Source organism: Oryctolagus cuniculus, chromosome 1, assembly GCF_964237555.1.
Source record: "Oryctolagus cuniculus chromosome 1, mOryCun1.1, whole genome shotgun sequence".
In the NCBI taxonomy this organism is placed as follows: Eukaryota; Metazoa; Chordata; class Mammalia; order Lagomorpha; family Leporidae; genus Oryctolagus; species Oryctolagus cuniculus.
Genome location: NC_091432.1, coordinates 123,085,416 through 123,107,447, shown reverse-complemented (window position 1 = coordinate 123,107,447; position 22,032 = coordinate 123,085,416). Strand labels below are relative to the sequence as shown.

At 42.2% G+C, this 22,032-nt stretch overlaps 1 protein-coding gene across 4 annotated transcripts in view; it reads right to left on the bottom strand.

The window, feature by feature from the left end:
- The window catches only part of LOC103348895 (uncharacterized), a 106,218-nt gene extending 84,863 nt beyond the window's left edge, over nucleotides 1–21,355 (bottom strand). For 3 of the 4 annotated variants that reach the window (XR_007920220.2, XM_051847943.2, XM_051847949.2), the window contains exons 1-6: nucleotides 21,131–21,301; nucleotides 17,800–17,970; nucleotides 13,643–13,795; nucleotides 10,870–10,911; nucleotides 10,167–10,251; nucleotides 4,441–4,518 (exon numbers count right to left, since the gene is read on the bottom strand). Coding sequence is in view for 3 of the 4 variants with exons in the window: in XM_051847943.2 (XP_051703903.2) it covers nucleotides 4,441–4,518; nucleotides 10,167–10,251; nucleotides 10,870–10,911; nucleotides 13,643–13,795; nucleotides 17,800–17,970; nucleotides 21,131–21,210 (609 nt within the window). In the remaining variant the exon portion in view is untranslated. The other variant, XM_051847953.2, reaches the window with a different exon arrangement.
- Nucleotides 21,356–22,032: the final 677 nt, after the last annotated feature.

Here is a 22,032-nt window from a genome sequence, read left to right as displayed (position 1 = left end):
AGAACATACGTTAACACTTGGAGACTGAACAACATGTGCCTGAATGAAAATGATGCATAGGAGAAATCAAAAGAGAGACAAAAACATCTGGTATTGACTGAAGGTGACAATGTAACATATCAAAACTTTTGGGATACAGCAAACGCAATATTAAGGGAAAGATTATAGCAAATGGTACCTACATCAAGAAATTGAAAATGTACCAAATAAATGAGCTATCAATACATCTCTAGGACCTAAAAAGACAACAGCTAGCCAAACCCCAAATTAGTAGGAAAAAAGTACTAATTAAAATTAAAGAAATAAAATTTAAACAAAAAACATAAAAAATCAGCAAAATGAAGAGCTAGATTTTTTAATTTATAAAAGACATTCTTTATTCAAAGTAAAGGGCAAAATATCTGCCATATAAAGTATATTTCTTTTTTATAGAAAGTGTTTATTTAATAAATATAAATTTTGCAAGTACAACTTTTGGATTATAGCTGTTCTTCCCCTAATACCCACTCTCCCACCCACAAACCATCCACCTCCTACTCCCTCTCATCACATTCTTCACTGAGATTCATTTTTAATTATCTTAATATACAGATCAACTCTATACTAAGTAAAGATTTTAACAGTTTGGACCCACACAGACAAAGTATAAAGTACTGTTTGAAGACTAGTTTTACCATTAATTCTCATAGTACAACACACTAAGGACAGAGGTCCTACATGGGGAGCAAGTGCACAGTGACTCCTCTTGTTGGTTTAACAATTGGCATGAAGAGTTGGTTTAAAAAAATTAACAAAATTGATGCACAATTGTCCCAACTAACCAAAAAAGGGGTAGAAGACCTAAATCAATAAAATTAGAGATGAAAAAAGTAATATAACAATGGATGCCACATAAATGAAAACAATTATCAGGAATTACTGCAAAGAGTTGTATGCCAACAAATTGGGAAACCTATAAGTCATGGATAACTGGACACCTTCAACCTACCAAAATTGATCCAGGAAGACATGGAAGACCTAAACAGACCAATAACTATGACAGAAATTGAATCAGTAATAAAGACCCTCCAAACAAATAAAATCCCAGGACTGGACAGATTCACTGCTTACTCCAATTCTTTTCAAGATAGTCAAAACAACTGAAAGGAAGGGAACACCCTCCCAAACTCCTTTCATGAAGCCAGAATCACATTAATTCCTAAACCAAAAAAAGACACAACAGAGAAAGAGAACTAGAGACCAATTTCCCTGATGATATACTTCAGAAATATCATTCAGTTGGACCAAGGGGGATTTATCCCTGATAAGCAGGGATTGTTCGACATTTGCAAATCAATCACTGTGATACCTCACATTAACAAACTGAAGATCAAAAACCATATAGTTATCTCAATAGATGCAGAAAAGCATTTGATAAAATACAACATCCTTTCATGACGAAAACCTTAAACAACTGTGTATAGAAGCAACGTTCCTCAACACAAAGCATTTCATGACAAACCCACGGCCAGCATTCTATTGAATGGGGAAAAGTTGGAATCACTCACCCCAAGATCCAGAACCAAAAATCTCTCAACATTGCTATTCAATATAGTCCTAGAAGTTTTAGCCAGAACCATCAGTCAAGAAGAAGAAATCAAAGGGATAGAAATTTGGACAGAAGTCGTCAAACTATCCTTTTTTCCAGATGATGTGATTCGACAAATAGGAGATCCAAAAAACTCCACTAAGAGACTACTGGAATTCATAAGCCAATTCTGTAAAGTGTCAGGATATAAAACACACACACAAAAATCAATAGCTTTTGTATACAGAGAGCATGCCTTGGCTACGAAAGAGCTTCTAAGATCAATCCCATTCACTATAGCTACAAAAACATTAAATAGCTTGGAATTAATTTTACCAAGGTCATCAAAGAGCTATACGATGAAAATTGCAAACCTTTTTACTAAAGAAATAGAGGATATAAGAAATGGAAAAATCTTCCATGTTCATGAATTTGAAGAACCAATATCATTGACAAGGCCACGCTATTGAAAGAAATTTACAGATTCAATGAAACACCAAACAAAAAGCCCATGAAATCCTTCTCAGATACAGAAAAAAATGCTGAAATTCATATGGAAACACAGGAGACCCCGGATAGCTAAAGCAATCTATAGAACACAAACAAAGCTGGAGGCATCATAATACCAGATTTCAAGACATACTACATGGGGCCAGCACTGCAGCTCACTTGGCTAATCCTCCACCTGTGGCGCCAGCACCCCGGGTTCTAGTCCCAGTTGGGGTGCCAATTCTGTCCTGGCTGCTCCTCTTCCAGTCCAGCTCTCTGCTGTGGCCCGGGAAGGCAGTGGAGGATGGCCCAAGTGCTTGGGCCCTGCACCCACATGGGAGACCCAGAGGAAGCACCTGGCTCCTGGCTTCAGATTGGTGGCTATTTGAGAGGTGAACCAACGGAAGGAAGACCTTTCTCTCTGTCTCTGTCTCTCTGTCTCTAACTCTGCCTGTCAAAAAAAAAAAAAAAAAAAGACATACTACATGGCAGTTATAATCAAAACAGCCTGGTACTGGCCAAAAACAGATAGACAGACCAATGGAACAGTGTGGAAACTCAGAAATCAATCCAAGCATCTACAATAAACTTACCAAATTACCTTTGACAAAGAAGCTAAAATCAACCTCTGAAACCAGGACAGTCTCTTCAACAAATGGTGCTGGGAAAACTGGATCTCCACATGTAGAAGTATGAATCAAGACCCCTACCTTACACCTCACACAAAAATCCACTCAAAATGGATCAAATACCTAAATCTATGAGCCAATATCAACAAATTATTAGAGGACTTTTGGAAAACCCTACAACACACTGGCACAGACAAAAAGCCCTTGGAACGGTCCCTAGAAGCACAGGCAGCCAAAGCCATAATTGACAAATGGGATTATATCAAACTGAGAAGCTTCTAAACTTTAAAAAAAAAAACACCCAGCAAAGTGTAGAGGAAACCAACAGAATGGGAGAAATTATTTGTAAACTATGCAACTGATAAAGGATTAATATCCAGAATCTATAAAGAGCTCAAGAAACTCAGCAATAAAAAAGAAACAGACAATCCAGTCAAGAAATGGGAAAAGGACTGGAACAGGCATTTTTCAAAAGAGGAAATTCAAATGGCCAACAGGCACATGAAAAAATGCTCAGGGAAGTGCAATTCAAAAATCACAGTGGGATTTTACCTCGCCCCAGTTAGAATGGCTTTCATACAGAAATCAACAAACAGCAAATCCTGGGGAGGATGTAGGAAAAATGGTACCCTAATCCAGTGTAAACTGGTGCAGCCACTGTGGAAAGACAGTATGGAGATAGCTCAGAAAGCTAAATATACCTACCCTCCCACTCCTGGGAATATACCCAAAGGAAATAAAATCAGTATATGAAAGTATTATCTGCACCACCACGTTTATTGCAGCTCAGTTCACAATAGCTATGATATGAATCAACCCAGATGCCTGTCAACTGAAGACTGGATAAAGAAATTACAGGAAATGTTGGGGCCAGCATGGTGGTGCAGTAGATTAATCCTCCGCCTGCAGCGCTGGCATCCAATATGGGCGCCGGTCCTAGTCCCAGCTGCTCCTCTTCCAGTCCAGCTCTCTGCTATGGACTGGGAAAGCAGTAGAAGATGGGCCAAGTGCTTGGGCCTCTGCACCCATGTGGGAGACTGGAAGAAGCTCCCGGCTCCTGTTTGGATCAACACAGCTCCGGCCATTGCAGCCATTTGGGGAATGAACCAACAGACAGAAGACCTTTCTCTCTCTCTCTCCCTCTCACTGTCTGTAACTCTACCTCTCAAATAAATAATCTTTTAAAAAAAGAAATTATAGGAAATGTACACTATGGAATACTATACAGCAGTTAAAAATGAAATCCTGTTGTTTACAACAAAATGGCTGCAACTGGAAAATACTGCACTTGGTGAAATAAGCCAGACCCAAAAAAACACAAATACTATATGTTCTCCTTGATCTCTGGCAACTAACAGAGTCCCTAAAAGATAATTTGTAGAAGTGAAATTGACACTTTGAGGTGCAATTACAGAATTGCCTTTGTCTCAATTGTTGAGGAACAGGTTTCTTTTCCATAATGTTTATTGAACTCTATACTTAGTGCAGGGTAAATCTTATGTATATAAAGTTAATTAAAATATACCTTAATAAAAACTAAGTATAGGAATAGGAGAGGGAAGAGGAAGAAGGATGGCAGTGTGGGTGGGAGAGAGTAGGGTGGGAAGAATCACTGTGTTCCTAAATTTGTGTTTATGAAATGCATGAAATTTGTATACCTTACATAAAGGTTTCTGGGAGAAAATAAAAAATTTAAATTTTTTTTTTAAAACTCAAGGTTGTTTTTTAGCCAAAAGTAGCTTTCCTGTTACTTACAGTTAACCCCAGCATTGGTAGTGATACATTGACAACATCATTCACTGTGTCCAAATTGGTCACTGTTATAATTATAGACTGTAAAAAAGGAAAAAAATTTACTGAAATTGAAGAATTTTAAAGCATGATTTCAAAATTATCATAAAGTATCCATATTTTAGACACAAAGTTTGTTTCTGAGGATGACAAAGTACAAAGTGGAACAGCAATCCTTAATATGAGTTATTTTTTCTTTCTGTGACATGAAGCCAAGAGAAAGAATTTCAATAAAGCATATATTTCTTTTATTTTAGAAAGATTTATTTACTTGAAAGTCAGAGTTACACAGAGAGAAAAGGAGAGGTATAGAGAGAGAGAGAGAGTGAGAGAGGTCTTCCATCTGCTGATTCACTCTCCAATTGACCGCAACAGGGTGGAGCTGTGCCAGTCTGAAGCCAGGAGCCAGGAGCTTCTTCCGGGTCTCCCACGTGGGTGCAGGGGCTCAAAGTCTTGTCTAATGCTGTCCCAGGCCACAGCAGAGAGCTGGATCAGAAGTAGAGCAGCCGCGACTCAAACCGGCACCCATATGGGATGCCAGCACTGAAGTTGGTAGCTTTACCCATTACGCCACAGTGCTGGCTTCAGTATATATTTCTTTTAAAATCAAGGGGTTGCACTCAAAATATAACAGCTTAGGTGAGGAAGAGAAATATCACAAATACCAAGTGGACATAGACCGGTCCCTGGCACCATGAGACTACTTCCATCACAGAAGGCATAGTTTTCAAAAGAGGAGCTGGACCCTTTCTCTCTTGCTGACCTTTAGCAGTATGGCTTTCTTTCTCACATATCGTACATCCATTTCTAGTCTAATAAGAAGAACTGGTTATCATAATCACTCTACAATCACTGGTAAGCATAATCACAGTGTGTAGAGAGCATCTTCTCTGAGTGAGGCACCACACTTGTCTTATTGTGGAAATTTCTTAGACAATGAATCTCAATTTAAGGCTGAATATTACAGCAACTTAAGTTCATTCCCACCTGTGCCAATCAAGAAGGGATCTAAAATAGCTCTCCATTGCCCCTCACACTGACAGCCTCCTCCCTAAAGACCGGAGGCCAATTTGCAGAAAATCACCTGTGAGACAGTATCGAACTATCCCAATTATGAATGACACTGTTTTTAAAGAAGATAATACGGAACCAAGAATTGTACTGTGCATTTAGATCAAGAACACCAGGCAACTCCACAGTCAGATCTAGGTCATCCTCTGATAAATAATGCTTAAAGGAACCAAATAAATGGCAAAACGGGATTCCCACAAGCCATAAGTATGACATCAGAGCAAACGTGAAGGAAATCCTTTTATAATTCATTATTTTCCTTTCCACTGTATCTTTTGTTATTGCAAATTAAATGCTTGACAAGACAGATGGTCCTGAAAGCTGGTAACAGGATTTTTCTAAACAAGGATATTTTAAATTCATTGTTTTCTCATTATACTACTCATAGCCCTGAGAATTTGTCAGGAATCCCGTGCTAATATATCTTGGAAGTTACTAACACTGAACTTGTTTTGGATTTAATTGAAAGTAAAAGAGCTGCTATTTTTGGAAATGTGCAACAGCTCTTCCATAGAATTAAAAACTTTACCATCACAAAAAGCTGTTTTGAAATGCTAATAATCTTTCAAATTTATGTGGTTTGTAAGATAATAACTTCTCATTACATATGGAATCTTTTAAATTCAAAATAATTGGGGGAGGGTGCTAGGGCTGTGGCTTAGCAGGTAAAGCAGCCACCTGTAGTGGTGGCATCCCATATGGACGCTGGTTCGAGTCCCGGCTGCTCCACTTCTGATTCAGCTTTCTATGGTGGCCTGGGAAAGCAGAAGATGGCCCAAGTCCTTGGGCCCTTGCACCAACGTAGGAGACCCAGATGAAGCTCCTAGCTTCAGATTATCACAGCTCCATCCATTGTGGCCATCTGAGGAGTGAACAAGCAGATGAAAGACCTCACTCTCTCTGCCTCTATCTTTTGAATAAATAAATAAATCTTTAAAAATAAAAATAATCATTAAAAGATGTGCACTTTGTCCTGACTTTGTTCTCCTTGTAGATAAAAAATAAAAAAAATTAATGTTAAGCATATTACTTATTTACTTAAATAAACTATACAGTACTTAGGAAAAATGGAAATGAGACATTTCATTTTCTAAGGAGATGCTCTTACTTGATATATGAAGACCCAGGAAAATGTGAGCAGTTCTCAAGAGTTAAAAGACAACCGCAAGTGAATCTAGATGTTCAAAAACTATGGGACAATTGTAGCTATGATTATTATGCTCCACGATATAAAAGATATGCCAATAATTAAAAACAAGTATAGTCAGTGTCAAAACAGCAATAGAAAACATTTTAAATAGAAATCTTAGACATGAAAAAATATCCGAAGGAGAAAATTTAGTGGATGGGCTGAAAAAATAAGTGAGACAGCAAATTGGAGTCGATGAATTTGACAATGGAGCCACAGAGGTGTCCAGTCTGAAGAAGAAAGAGGAAAACGAGTGGAAGGAGTTAGAGTTCAAGACACCTACAGACAACCTCAAAAGGTTTAATATCCATGTAACAGGAATTCCAGAATTGTGGGGAGCAACTCGGACTAGACTGTTACTGGAATTAAGACTTATTCTATGCATCTGCTCTCCCACAATATGGCGCTGGGAGAGGAGGAAACAGCTTCTACACAGCTGCCTCCAGTTCAACCAATAAACAGCAGGACCTGCTCCTGATTGGAGGAGAGCAGCGTACTCGGCGTGTGGGTAGCAGAGTTGGGATTGGTGGAAGAGGACTATAAAGGAGGAGAGAGACAACATGCACCAGGAACATCTATCTGAAGGAACACCTGTGCAGCCCCCGAGAGAGCCGGCCGGCGGTGTGCCGCTCCCCTGCGGAAGTGGGGAAAGTGGCGGGGGAACCGCCCTTCCACAGAGGTGGAAGGGTCGGTAGCCAACCCGGGAAGAACCAGCAGCAAACCCGGGGAGGGCCGAGCAGACAAAAGAACAGTGCAGGGTCCTGTGTCGTTCCTCCACGAAGAGGGGGAGCGACACAGAATGAAAGATAACAGAAAATAGGAAAGTAAAAAAAACACCTTGAAATAACAATGGTGGAAATTTTCCAAACACAGTGAGGACAAAAATTAAATTCAGGAAGTTCAGAAAATATAAAAAAAAAAATCAGGCTTTGACATATAGTCAATCTTCTGAAATCTAATCAAAATCTTTAAAAACAGTGAAAGAAATATTACAAGCAAATGATCAAAGTATAATGATCACACACTATTCATTAGAAAACATGGAAATCAAAAGACAATGAAATGTTTTCAAGATGCTGAAAAAATATTAACTTTTTTTTCTGTTTAACAAAAATACATTTCAAGAGTGAACCTGAAATACAGACATTTTGGAATGGAGCTGTGGCGTAGCAGGTTAAACTGCCACCTGCTGCACCAGCATCCCATGTGGGCACCAGTTCATTTCCCAGCTGCTCCTCTTCTGACCCAACTCTCTGACACAGACCGGGAAAGCAGTAAAAGATGAGCCTGGTGCTTGGGCCCCTGCATCTGGGTGGGAGACCTGGAAGGAGCTCCTGGCTCCTGGCTTCGGATCAGTGCAGCTCCAGCGTTGTGGCTATTTGGAAAGTGAACTAGGGTATGGAAGACTTCTCTATCTCTCCCTCTCTTTGTAGCTCTACCTCTCAAAAAAATCTTTAAAAATACATATCAACATTTTCAAATAAAATGAAATGAGAAACTTTGTTGGCACCAGACCTTTAGTACACAAAATTTTAAGTTACATTTCTGTAAGATGAAATAAAAGAATGTTAGGGGGGAAATTACATTCTCATCTCCTTCTGTTAATTAGAAACAGATCTTAACATTTCCTGGCTTTGGATATTTACCAGGGAATCATTTCTTTGCACTGCTCTTATTTCCATGTAAAATACTATTTTGTGTGATGTAGAACAGGTGTAAAGAATACAGTAACACAATATCTGGGATATTTTGGTCATCACTGTGAACATTGTTTGTAACACTATGTTCGGAAATTAAATTTTACTCAATTGAAGCTATTTTTCCCCACAGCAGGGAAAAAGAGGTAGACACATGCCATCCTGTTAAAGGGTCAGCCCTCCCAGCTCAATTCAGTCCTGATGTTTTATAGAATGGAAATCTTTTCCAAAATCCATTATATTTGATATAACAGCTCAATGAAATAACTGACCCTAGAGTGCATCCTGGAAATGAGTAATAGATTATTGCATTATATCAAAGTTCAATTTACAGATAAGATGATTATGTAAGAGTATATCTTGACTCCTAAGAAACACATAGGTCTTGAAAAATAAAGGGCCATAGTATATATAACTGGCGTTCAAAAATAGGTAGACACATTCACATAACAAAGAAGCAGAGAAAATAAATGACAGGGCAAGTAGGGCAAAACAGTACCAAGTAGACCTATCTGGGTAAAACGTGTATGCTAAGTGATATTCCTAGCATGCTTTTGTACTATTCTGTATGTTGACATTCCTTCCAAATAAATAAAAATCTTTTAAAATACAAAAAATACCATCCAGGGCCAGCATTGCAACATAGCAGCTAAATCCACCACCTGCAATGCTGGCATCACATTTGGACACCAGTTCAAGTCCCAGCTGCTCCACTTCCAATCCAGCTCCCTGCTAACGTATGTGCCTGGGAAACCAGCAAAGGATGACCCAAGTCCTTGGGCCCCTGCACCCACAGGGGAGACCCAGAAGAAGCTGCTGGCTCCTGGCTTTGGCCTGGCCCAACCCTGGGCCATTGCAACCATTTGGGAGTGAACCAGTGGACAGAAGACCATTTCTCTCTGTTCCTCTGTGTAACTCTGACTTTCAAATAAATAAATAAATCTTCAGTAAATAAAAAAATATCATCTGAAAACTAGAAATAAGCAAAGCCACTGTTTGAAAGTAGTGACAATTGAGGGGAATATTTTAAAGCAAAAAGAAATATCAGCTTGTGTAAATTATTAAAGTAAAACACTAAAGTTTATGTATATTTAGTAAAATGAATACATCTAAGCATACCCATTGAAATACCATGGATCTCTACTGTTTCATATTGCCTTATAACTACTTTCTATATATACAAAGGCATAAAACTATATGTGCAGGGGCAGGCACTGTGGTGCAGCAGGTTAAAGCCCCAGTCTGCAGGCATCCCACATGGGTGCTGATTCAAGTCCCAGCTGCTCCATTTTTGATCCAGCTCTCTGCTGTGGCCTGGGAAAGCAGTAGAATATGGCCCAAGTCCTAGGGCCCCTGTACCCATGTAGGAGACCTGCAAGAAGTTCCTGGCTCCTGGCTTCAGAATGGCATAGTTCTAGCCATCACAGCCATTAGGGGAGTGAACCAGCGGATGGAAGACCTCTCTCTCTCATTCTGTCTCTATCTCTGTCTCTCTGTAACTCTGCCTTTCAAATAAATAAATCTTTTTTTAAAAAAACTATATATGCAAACATGTTTTTACCATAACGTCTTTTGAAATTTGGCCTCTCTTCTTTTTCTCCTCCCTTCCTTTGTTCATCCTCCCCTCTTCTATGACTCACTCTATCTTTAAATCTATCCCTACATCTCTCTCTGCCTCTCCTACTCCTAAGTCAGGAACCTGAAGTTTAATTTGACTGCTAAAACACACTTACACAGGCACAGTTCTTGATATCCTCAGTGAAGACTTGGATGAGGATGCTTTGTGTGTGGTCCTCCTCCTTGGCTAGATTGATGTACCTATTCAATTCAGTAATAACCCCAAACAGATGAATTAACTGTTAGCTCATTTTCAATTAATCATGTTGCAAAACTTTTCTATATACTTGATATTTTAAATATATAGTTAAAGGATAACTCAATATCAAACTATGAATAAAAAATACATACAAAAATAAGTCCAGAAAAGAGGGCAGAGCCCAGAGAATAACAGGCAATGCTGTAATGTGTGCTTTGGGCAGCAGAACCACTCCTCAAAGTATTGCTGTCTGGCTTGGAGCCCACGCACCATCTTGGACTGAGTGGTAGGAGGGAGCAGTTCCTTTGAGACTCACTCTGTAGAACAACATGCACTTATGGAAATTTAATGCATTTTGAGAATATATTAGCTCCAATCCACTGGTTGGAGAGAAGAAAAAGATGACAGGGTCCTCCAGAACTTCAACAATAAACAAAACATGCACATAAGTGAGGGAGCATTATTGACAGCATGTGCAAAGGAAATCCAAACCAGAAATTATCTGAGGATGGTCTACCAATGGATTTCTCAAGGGAGAATAACTTGAAGACTCTGCTTGCAGATATTTGCATCTTTCCATCACAAACTAAAGATTTAAAGCAAGTATACTGGCCAGATACCTTTGAAGGAAAGAGTACCATCTTTCTTTCATCACTGACGAGCTGCAATTAGAGAAATAGAGGGAAAAAAATTTAATGACATGAACACTGATTCTGCCATGTTAACAGTCATTGCAGATTAACACGCCAGCGGGCAGTTGGGCTGATGGGGACGCAGGTGTAGCTAGTGCCCTCGTCATAGCTGGGCTCTCGATGGACTCTGCTCTTGTACCGCATCATCCCAGTAACAGGGAGCAGGTCACACGGAGAGAGATGCTGATTTCGAATGTGAACACTGGATTGTGACTAGGTGATGCAAGCTCTGAGATCACGGGAAAATCATCAGTCTGGGGTAAGTCTCAGCCTCCAAACTGGAAAAGGGGTTAATTCAACCTCAAAGTTCCTGAAGCCTGAAGTGCCGTTCAAGTGTAAAAAGCATATTATTCCAATTAAATCATACTGAAGAAATGTGGAATTTGGATGTAATGCTCTCGGCCCAGAAATAAGAATATCATTTTAGAGGGAAACAATCCATACTAGTGTATTTGTTCAGAGATTGCAGAGCTCTAATGTGTTAAGTGAGATCCTAGAAGACATTTTTTGCACTATGATCATCTGATGAAAATCATACTTACTAATGATTAATATTCCGTTATATCACTGAAGCACTTATTATCTAAACTGAAAAGGTTTTAAGGCTCAGGAATACATAAACTTATCGTGTATTAGCATTCAAAACAAGTGGTGAGGCAGGCACTGTGACATAGCTGGTAAAGCCATCGCCTGCAATGCCAGTATCTCATATGGGCAAGAGTTTGTGTCTTGGCTGTCCCACTTCCAGCTCCTTGCTAATGGCCTGGGAAAAGCAGTGGAAGGTGGTCCAAGTGTCTGGGCCTATCACCCACATGGGAGACCCGGAAGAAGCACCTGCTCCTGGCTTCAGCCTGGCCCAGCCCTGGCTACTGTAGCCATCTTGGGAGTGAACCAGTGGATAGAAAATATCTCTGTCTCTCCCTCTGTTTCTGTAACTCCGATTTTCAAATACATATATAAATCTTTATTTTCAAAAAGCGATGGTAAACTGCTTTTAATATAAAATTGACCTTTTGTGTGCTTAGCACATGCACAACATTGGGTAACTACCGGCACTATCTTATTCCAGATTATTTTCATTATCCCCAAAGTAAATTCTGTATTCATTAAAGCCCAACCCATTCCCACTATCCCAGATTCCACACTACATGAGGAATATCCGTTCATTAGTTGAACATGTGAGTTGAAGCTCATTTCAGGCTATTAAGGACAGTGTTTCAAGGAACATTCATGCACAAAGTTCTGGGTAATTTGTATTTACTTTTCTTGGGCCTATTCACAGGAGTGAGACTGCTGAATCATATGGTCATCTTATCTTTAATTCATGTAAGCAACAAGTTTTTCTATAGGGGCTGCCACAGTTTCTGTTTCTATCAGCCACAGCTCCTCCACTCTACTTCTGTACCTTCTTGGGTCCTGTTTCATCAGGCGAGAGCACCTTCCTGTAACCTTCAATGTGCGTATGTACATGGACACCACTTCTAATTACTCACGCCAACTTGCACAAGAGTTATAAGCAAATACACTAAGTGCCAGGCCTGGTTATAAACACCTTATCTATGTTCACACAGCTTCATAATCAATAGAACATGTGTAAACATGGTATCGACAACCCCCTCATTATAAAGAAAGTGCCTGGTGAACATTTTAATCAAAAAGTCCATATTTTCCCAAAGTCAGCTTTTCTTTTCACCTATAATGTGGAGCACACATTCAGCAATAGCACTTGAGAGCCTTTAGAAAAATTTAAAAGTGTATTATGCAGAGATACTACAAGCACGTGTTTCCTCCCAGTAACCTCTGGAAATATTTTCCTTGAGTCAACAGCTGTATCACAGAATTGAGTAAGTCAACAACTTGGAAATATTTTCATGGCCTCAACTTTTGGATGATTCATGAGTCTTTGGTGGAGTGGGGTGAGGAGGAGAGGAAAGAGTGTCGAGTGCCTGTGATGAACTCTCTTTGAGACTGGGTGTGTACCTGATCAGAGCAGGAGGTGCGAGTTGTGTGATCCCTGTGAACCCAACAGTGCTGGCTCAGGTTGTCCAGGACATGCAGCGCCTTGCCGCTTCCTCATGCCAGCCCTGAAATGGCTGTTAGAAAACTAACCCACACTCCCTGCATCAGTACTTTCTTTGGATGGGGCCTCTCTGTAGACACAGGATGCAGTAGTCCGCTGCACAGCATTCCAGGCACCCCAGGATTTGATGACTGGCATTTATTTTCATAATTAAACACTATTTAGGGAATTAATTTGGGAGTGGGCAAAGTGTTTTTTCAAATTTAATTGTATCTGATGAAGAAAGACCACTTGTAGTGGTTGAAAAATATAGATAATACCAGGACTTTGAAAGGGAGGACACAGGAGAGGGGCTTTGGAGCCTTGCTCCCTTCAATCCTCCTTCCATGGTCCCAGAACACCTACTCTCCAGATGGTTCCTAGAACTCCTTTGAAAAGCCACTGTCGAGAACAAATGAAGCCATTCCACTAGTTCCCACGGTTTGACTACTGCTTCATATATTTGCACATAAAAGCTTCTCAGGGGAAAGTTCAAGGCATACCAAGTGTCATGACCAGAGGTCAAAACTATTACATGATCGGATTAACATGCTTTCCTTTTTGTATCTATCCTGGACAAGACAAAGTTGACTGTGTCCTTCCACGTCAAAGTAAAATGTGAAACTGAGTTGTGGTACTTACTCAAAAGTGGCCACAAAATTCACCATGGGCCAGCCTAGGAGAAAGGATCTCTTGGCACAGGTATCACCTGCCCCCTGTGTTTCCGTTCCACAGTCAGCCATCCACAGGGAGCTCAGTGGTATTTCATATTTAACATCAATGGTTTTCTTATACCTAGGAAGGAGAATCAAGCAAGATCAATTAGCTTATATCTGAAATGCGATGGGAGCAACTGAGCTTCTCAGAAGACCCAAGTTCTCCCTATTCCAGGGCCAAGCATCCCTCATTCATGTCCATTCCCCTCAATGCACAGCAAGGGGAAGGGTCAGGTGGGTATTTACAAAGTGTGTGCTCAGCATAGGGTGGCCCAGGGAGGCCTGGAACACACAGGACTGTTTGTTCTCTTTCTGAATGCTGACTATGGGGCATGGACTGTACTTTATATTTTAATGAGGCTACTTTCTGAGAGAATCACTCACTCATGTATTATCCACATCTTATTTACTTCAAAAAGGGTTTGAGAGGATGAACAAATATTTTATTTTTTTTTTTTTTTTTTTTTTTTTTTTTTTTTTTTTTTTTTTTTTTTTTTTTTTATCTTTTATTTAATGAATATAAATTTCCAAAGTACGTCTCATGGGTTACAATGGCTTTCCCCCCCATACCGTCCCTCCCACCCACCACCCTCCCCTTTCCCACTCCCTCTCCCCTTCCATTCACATCAAGATTCATTTCGATTATCTTAGTATACAGAAGATCAGCTTAGTATACCTTAAGTAAGGATTTCAACAGTTTGTTCCCACACAGAAACATAAAGTGAAAAATAATAGATGATTTTTTTTAAATGATGATGAAATCAGATCAGACCTATTGTCATGTTTAATCCCAGTGAGAGTCAAGTTGGGAATTGATAGTTTCTTTTCTTTTTTTTTTTTTTTTAACAGAAGATCAGTTTAGTGTACATTAAGTAAAGATTTCAACAGTTTGCACCCCCATAGAAACACAAAGTGAAATATACTGTTTGAGTACTCGTTATAGCATTAAGCCTCAGTGTACAGCACATTAAGGACAGAGATCCTACATGAGGAGTAAGTGCACAGTGACTCCTGTTGTTGACTTTACAAATTGACACTCCTGTTTATGGCATCAGTAATCTCCCTATGCACCAGTCATGAGTTTCCAAGGCTATGGAAGCCCCTTGAGTTCTCCGACTCTTATCTTGTTTAGACAAGGTCATAGTCAAAGTGGAGGTTCTCTCCTCCCTTCAGAGAAAGGCACCTCCCTCTTTGAAGACCTGTTCTTTCCACTGGGATCTCACTCACAGAGACCTCCTGAAGTGAAATGGACACTATGAGAAATGGTGACTTGATCAGCATAGCCCTGACTGCTAATGGACAACTTAATACATTATCCCTCATAGTATTTTTTTTTTTGTCTGTTCTACTTAATATGACTGGTTTAATTCTGTAATTATCACACAGTTATTCTTAAGTGTTGAAAATTAACTGAAATGTGATCCCTGTTAAACATAAAAGTGGGAATAAGAGAGGGAAGAGATGTATAATTTGGGGCATGCTCGGGCTGACTTGCCCCAATTGGTAGAGTTGGAAACATACTAGGGGATTCCAATTCAATCCCATCAAGGTGGCATGTGCCAATACCATCTCACTATTCCAAGTGATCAATTTCAGTTCACAATTGATCATAATGAAAGGACTAAGAGTCAAAGGGAGCACATAAACAAGTCTAGTATCTGCTAACACTAACCGATAGAATAAATAAAGGGGAGAGTGATCCAACATGGGAAGTGAGATACTCAGCAGACTCATAGAATGGCAGATGTCCTAAATAGCACTCTGGCCTCAGAATCAGCCCTAAAGGCACTCGGATCTGGCTGAAAAGCCCATGAGAGTATTTCAGGCATGGAAAGCCAAGACACTCTAACAAATATTTTAAATAACATAATTTATAAAATTTTCTTAAGAAAAACAGATGGAACTTATTTATATAAGTTGGATTAGAGGGATAGGAATCTTGGTGTTTATAAGACTTTATACCCTCTAAATCCAAGATTATTTCAACTTTTCTCCTTAAGATTTGGTGCAGATCATTTTTCCATATTCTGGCTAATATTGAAATACTGGAGCCTACAGACTGTACCCAACTTAAAAAATGCTCCATCTGGGGAATGAACCAGCAGGTGGAGGATCCATCACTCTCTCTCCTTTGCTCACTTTATAACTACACTTTTCAGGTAAATAAAAGCTTAAGAACTGAGTCCCTTAAGCAAGGACATTGTTAGATGCATCGATAAAGATGTCTGTCAGTCCTGAGTGCATGTCTCAAAAGTATGTACATGATAACAAACGTTGCACAGCTTTTGTGATAATGGTCCCATAAAAATAAAAATTCAGTTCTTGGGGTTGGCACTGTAGTGCATCTGAGTAAGGTGCCACCTGTGATAACTGATGTTGGCAGCCAAGATGAGCACCTATTCGAGTCTGTGCTGCTCCACTTCCAATCCAGATCCCTGCTGATGTGCCTGGGAACTCCATGGAAGATGGCCCAACTACTTGGGCTCAGGCCACCCATGTTGGAGATCTAGATAAAGCTCCCGGTTCCTGGCTTCCAGCCATTGCAGCTACTTGGAGAGTGAATCAGAGGATGGGACTCAATCTCTCTCTCTCCCTCCCTTCCTCCCTCCCTCCCTCTAACTCTGCATTTAAAATAAATATTTAAAAAAAAATCAGTTCTTGAAGAGATGCAAATTTCTAGCAGAAATGGAGCACTGCCTTCATAGGAACTGTTGTAAGCAGAATATCGTGGGGCCACAACACCCGTTAGGCCTAGACAGTTCACATCTGCAGCTCCCTCCCTGCACACCTGCTCTTGTCCAACACGTATGGAATTCTCTTCATCTGTGTCTCTGATGGGTTTTGACTCCTGGACTTGTCATTCACTCAGAGTTCACTGAATGTTCTGTCCTTTAATCAGATACTCAGTGCATGACCAGAGTCTTGTTTACCCAAAGGAGAGGGTGAGCTCAGTGGTGACACCGACCTAGATGGGCATGGAATCTACTAGAACACCCCAAAGGACAGACAGGACATACAGAGGTAGTAGCACCTTTATTGGAGAGATTTTGGTGAGATCTCACCTGTATGGTGAGATTTTGTTTATTGAAATGTTGTCTTTCATAACATAAATCATAAAACACGGGTGGAACAGATAAGCAGCAGTCAGACCAGTCCCGGCCTTCCTACTCATTGCCTGCAGACATGTATTAGGCTGTCAGCATTTTCCACCCTGGGTACTGGTTGCACTGCTGTTCAGAGCTGAGAGAAAGAGCACCTAGCACCTCCTCTCAACAAGTACATCCCAAATCTGCCTGCTGCACCTGTCATTTTCACCGCCACTTTCAAGGGGGAGCCCTTGGTGCTAGTGAGGGGGCTATCACCTCACCTACCAAGTCTCCCTTCTTCAGTGTTATCTGCCCTCCAACCCACTGGCTCCCACCAGCCAGAGCAATACACTAAGATTATTTCCCTGGTTTGGCCCTTTCCCTGGTAAAAAGCCTTTCAGAACAATATTCCTTTCTAGGGCTGAGTGAGGCCCTGTGTGACCAGACCCCTGAGCACCTGTCAGTCTCATACGTGACACCAACCTGGACTGCACTGGGCTCCAGTAGCATCAGCCTCCTGCCAAGAAGCCAGCTGCATCCACCACAGGCCTGCTGTCCCCTCAGCCAGGAAGCCTGGGGCACCGCGTCTAGAAGTGGGGCTGCTGCTCATCTCATGGCTGGAGTTTAAAATGTCATCTCAGGGACGCTGGCCGGGACGATTCCTCTCTGACGCTGTGCCTTATTCTTCTCTGCACGGCCCCCTAGCTATTGTCTTCTCAGAAGCACAAATATCATTCTGCATTTGTCTCATTTTTATCATCTATGAGCCCCAAGCAAAGGTGACCTTGCCTATCCCGTTACTGCCTGCCTCTGTACTGGAGCATAGTGCACGAGAGGACTTCCACGATAACTCTTGAATAAGTCAAGAATCAAAAACATTTGCAAAAACAAAAGTAAAAACAGCCTTCGTGCGTATAGAAAGAGTTCGTGAAAGCACAGTTTGTCACTGATAACATACACTTTATGATAATCGGGAGAGCATAGCATGTATACATACTTGGAATTAGATACAAGCAACATATTACTGTACAAGAAGACTTGGTGCTTCTTCCTCCTCCACCCTCTTTTGAGCGTCACGGGCCCACGTATCAGCACGGTATCCTCGGCACCCGCGGGTGACACGGCTTTCTCATCTTGAGTCTCCGGCACAGGAGAACAGATGTCCACGCTGCATATCAAACAACCCAGAGCAGACAGTCAATGGCCAAACACAGGATAGAATTCTGTGCCAAATTGCAGAGGTGACACTACGCTAACACTGGAGCCTCAGGGCACGTTTTGTGGTGTGGGGAGTAAATCCACATCCTGCACTGCCAGCACCCTATGTGAGCACTGGTTCGTATCCAGGCTGCTCCACTTCCAATGCAGCTCCATGCTACTGACGTGAGAAAAGCAGTAGAACATGGTCCAAGTGACTGAGCCCCTGCTGCCTGTGTAGGAGACTTGGAAGAGGCTCCTAGCTCCAGCCTGGCCCAGGCTCAGCCATGGTAGCCAACTGAGGAGAGAACCAGTAGTTGGAAGATCTGTCTCTCCTTCTCTTTCAAATAAACAAACAAAAATTTTTAAAAATTCATAGTCTCAACTCCGCAACCAGGTCTCTACAATTACAATGCAAGTGGGGTTATAGAGGAGGGCACTTAGGGAGCTGGATGGAGACCACAATCAAGGGCAGTGCCCTAGGGCAGGCCCTTAGAGGTGGGGGAAGCAAGGCAGCTCAGATCAGAGGCCATGGGGAAGGGGGAAGAAGGGCCCTAGGCCTAGAGTGTAACAAAAAGGGAGCAACCCACCACGTCTAATGCTGGGTACTTTCTGAGGACTGACCACTGGACTTAGTGTAACATGGAGGTCACGGGCAACCCTGAACACGCGAGTTTGGAGAATTGAAGGGAGGAGGGTTGTTAGGAGGCCGTGCTAGGCAGGGTGGCCACCCCAAAGATCCTCATACTCTAATACTTGGAATGAACCTATAAATGTGCTACTTGGCAAAAGAGGGTGTTCAGGTGTAAGAATGTGAGCAATATTACAGGGAGATTAACCTTGTGAGCTGAAGCTACTCACAGGAGCCCCAAATTGGAGAAATGTCACATGGATTGAGTCAGGGAGATGGCACAAAATGGGGACCAAAGAGAGCTGAAGGGTAAGAGAGACTAAACCTCTCATTTGGGTAGGAGCCACATGTGAACGTGAGACAGGACACAGCCAGCTCCCAGAGCCAACATCAACCCAGGGGTGGCAGCCAGTGGGGAAAGGGAATCTTCAGTACTGTACTCTCAAGGAACTGAATTCAGCACAGATCTGGATGAACTCAGGAATGTATCCTGCCCTAGGGTCTCCAGAAGGAAAGAGCCTGCCATCACCATGGCCAGGCCTAGCAGACCCTAAGCAGAGGACCCAGAGAACAGCAAATAATCCTCTCACCCACAGGCCTGTACACGAACTCTGTGCAACCTTCATCCTCTAAGCTACAGTGATTTACCTCCTGAAGTGCATTTCCACTCAATTACCTAACGTTTATCCCACTTCAGCCACCACGCTGCAGTCTGTAAGGAATGTTTAGATGGATGTGAGAGTTTTTTAACTCCCCAAACACTTAAATTATGATTTTAGGTTTTTTTTTTTTTTTGACAGGCAGAGTGGATAGTGAGAGAGAGAGACAGAGAGAAAGGTCTTCCTTTTGCCGTTGGTTCACCCTCCAATGGCCGCCACGGATGGCACGCTGCGGCCGGCACACCGAGCTGATCTGATGGCAGGAGCCAGGTGCTTCTCCTGGTCTCCGATGGGGTGCAGGGCCCAAGCACTTGGGCCATCCTCCACTGCCTTCCCGGGCCACAGCAGAGAGCTGGCCTGGAAGAGGGGCAACCGGGGAAAGAATCCGGCGCCCCGACTGGGACTAGAACCCGGTGTGCTGGCGCCGCAAGGCGGAGGATTAGCCTATTGAACCACAGCGCCAGCCTAAAATATGATTTTAAAAAGGGAAACACAGGCAATTTGTGGCCCCCATATGTAAAACAAAATGACATGGACATGTGGAAAGAAATAATTACAACTTGGTCTCGTGTTAACATGATAACGTCTGTAAGCAGGGGTCTGGCAAATTGAATCTCATCTTACCTAAATCAATATTCACATTTGGGGGGAAAATCTAAAGCACACTGAAATGATACTGGAAACACCCGAAAGTTGCTAAACACCAGACCATGCCTAGATATCAGTTGGAAGAGTTCTGACCATGTTCCAACAGGACTCTGTGGTCATAAGTGCTAAAATGAGGGGCCAGCACTGTGGTGTAGTGGGTTAAGCCTCTGCCTATGGCACCAGTGTCCCAGTTTGAGTCCTGGCTGTTCCACTTCCAATCCCACTGTCTGCTATGGCTTGGGAAAGAAGTGAAAGATGGCCCAAGTGCTTAGGCCCCAACATCCATGTGGAAGACCCAAAAGAAGCTCCTGGCTCCTGATCAGCCCAGCTCCAGCTATTAGGGATATTCAGGGAGTGAATCAGAAGAAGGAAGATATCTCCCTCCCTTCTTCCCTCTCCCTCTCTCTCCCTCCCCCTCTCACCCTAATTCTCTCCCTCTACTTAATTCCCTCGCTCTCCCTCCATCCCTCTCTCCCCTCCCTCTTTCCCCTTCTCCCTCTGCTTCTCCCCCTTCCCTCACTCCCTCTTCACCTCTCTGTAACTCTGCCTTTCAAATAAATTAATCTTTTTTAAAAAAAGAATTGGGGCTGGCACTGTGGCGTAGCAGGTAAAGTCACCACTTTATGCAGTGCCAGCATCCCGTATAGGCATCAGTTCAAGTCCTGGCTACTCCACTTCTGATCAGCTCTCTGCTATGGCCTGAGAAAGCAGTAGAAGATGGCCCAAGTCCTTGGATCCCTGCACCTGCGTGGGAGACCCAGAATCTCCTGGCTCCAGATTGACTGTTGTAGCCACCTGGAGAGTGAACCAGTGGGTGGAAAACCTCTCCCTCCCTCCCTCTCTCTCTCTCTCTCTCTCCTTCTACCTCTCTGTAGCTCTGCCTTTCAAATAAATAAATCTTTAAAAAGAAAAAAAGGAAGTGGTAAATCAAATTAGAATGAAAGAAATGGAAACTATTTCCTAAGTAGGGCAGCCCTTTTCAGAGACCTACAGAAAACTGCTTCCCACGCAGCTGAGCAAGTGTCCCCACTGAGGGTGCAAGGGCCTCGTCTGAGCTCCGCAACAGTAAACCTGGGGAACGCGAGCAGCTCTTCCCGGAACCAGTGCTCAAGTTATCAGTTAGTCTCTATATTTAGGGGGAAGAGGACAGGATACCCCTGGTACTCAGTCTGCTGGGCACAAGAAAGGACTACCTGGTACCATGAACCTCCGGGTGGCCTCCACTAGGCTGGGAGCTCTCTTCGGCTGATGAAAACATCCCTTCCTCTTCCATTCTTGGTGCAGAAAAGCTGTCCTGTCTGCAGCAGGTGCCAGAGTGCTGTGGACTAATCCACGAGGACCAAAAATTACACACTCGGGGGACCACTCACCTTTATGACGTCAAGATTCCAAGGCTCATGCCATAACTGACAAACCCAAACTGACATACTGGCTTCCCTGACTTTGGCCCCCACCTTTCTGTTCTTCAGAATTGATCTGAGGTAACTGTTGGTCCATATGTAGTTATATGAAATAATATAGATTCAATCCATCCTTTAGTTTTCCAAATGGCAGTATCTCCCAAAACTATAGTACAATATAACTGTGCCACATTATAGTACAACTATATAATCATGTATATTGTTAAGATTATATACCATAAGTATTGTAACTTGACCAAAAATATCTTTTTCATATTCTGATGACTACTGAGTCTGTGACTAATTAGAGTGTCCAAACATAAATAATGCTTGCTTGGGGCTGGTGCTGTGGTGTAGTGGGTTAAACCACGGCCTGAGCACCAGCACCCCATATGGGCACCAATTCATGTCCTGGCTGCTCCACTTCCGATCCAGCTCTCTGCCATGGCCTGGGAAAGCAATAGAAGATGGCCCAAGTCCTTGGGCCCCTGCACCCACATGGGAAACCTGCAAGAAGCTCCTGGCTCCTGGTTTCCGCCTGGCTCAGCCCCAGTTGTTGTGACTATTTCAGGAGTGAACCAGTGGAGGGAAGATCTCTGTCTCTCCTCTCTCCCTATAACTCTGCCTTTCAAATACACAAATAAATCTCTTAAAAATAATGCTTGCTTGTGAATTCCAGAAACTGGCCTTGAGAA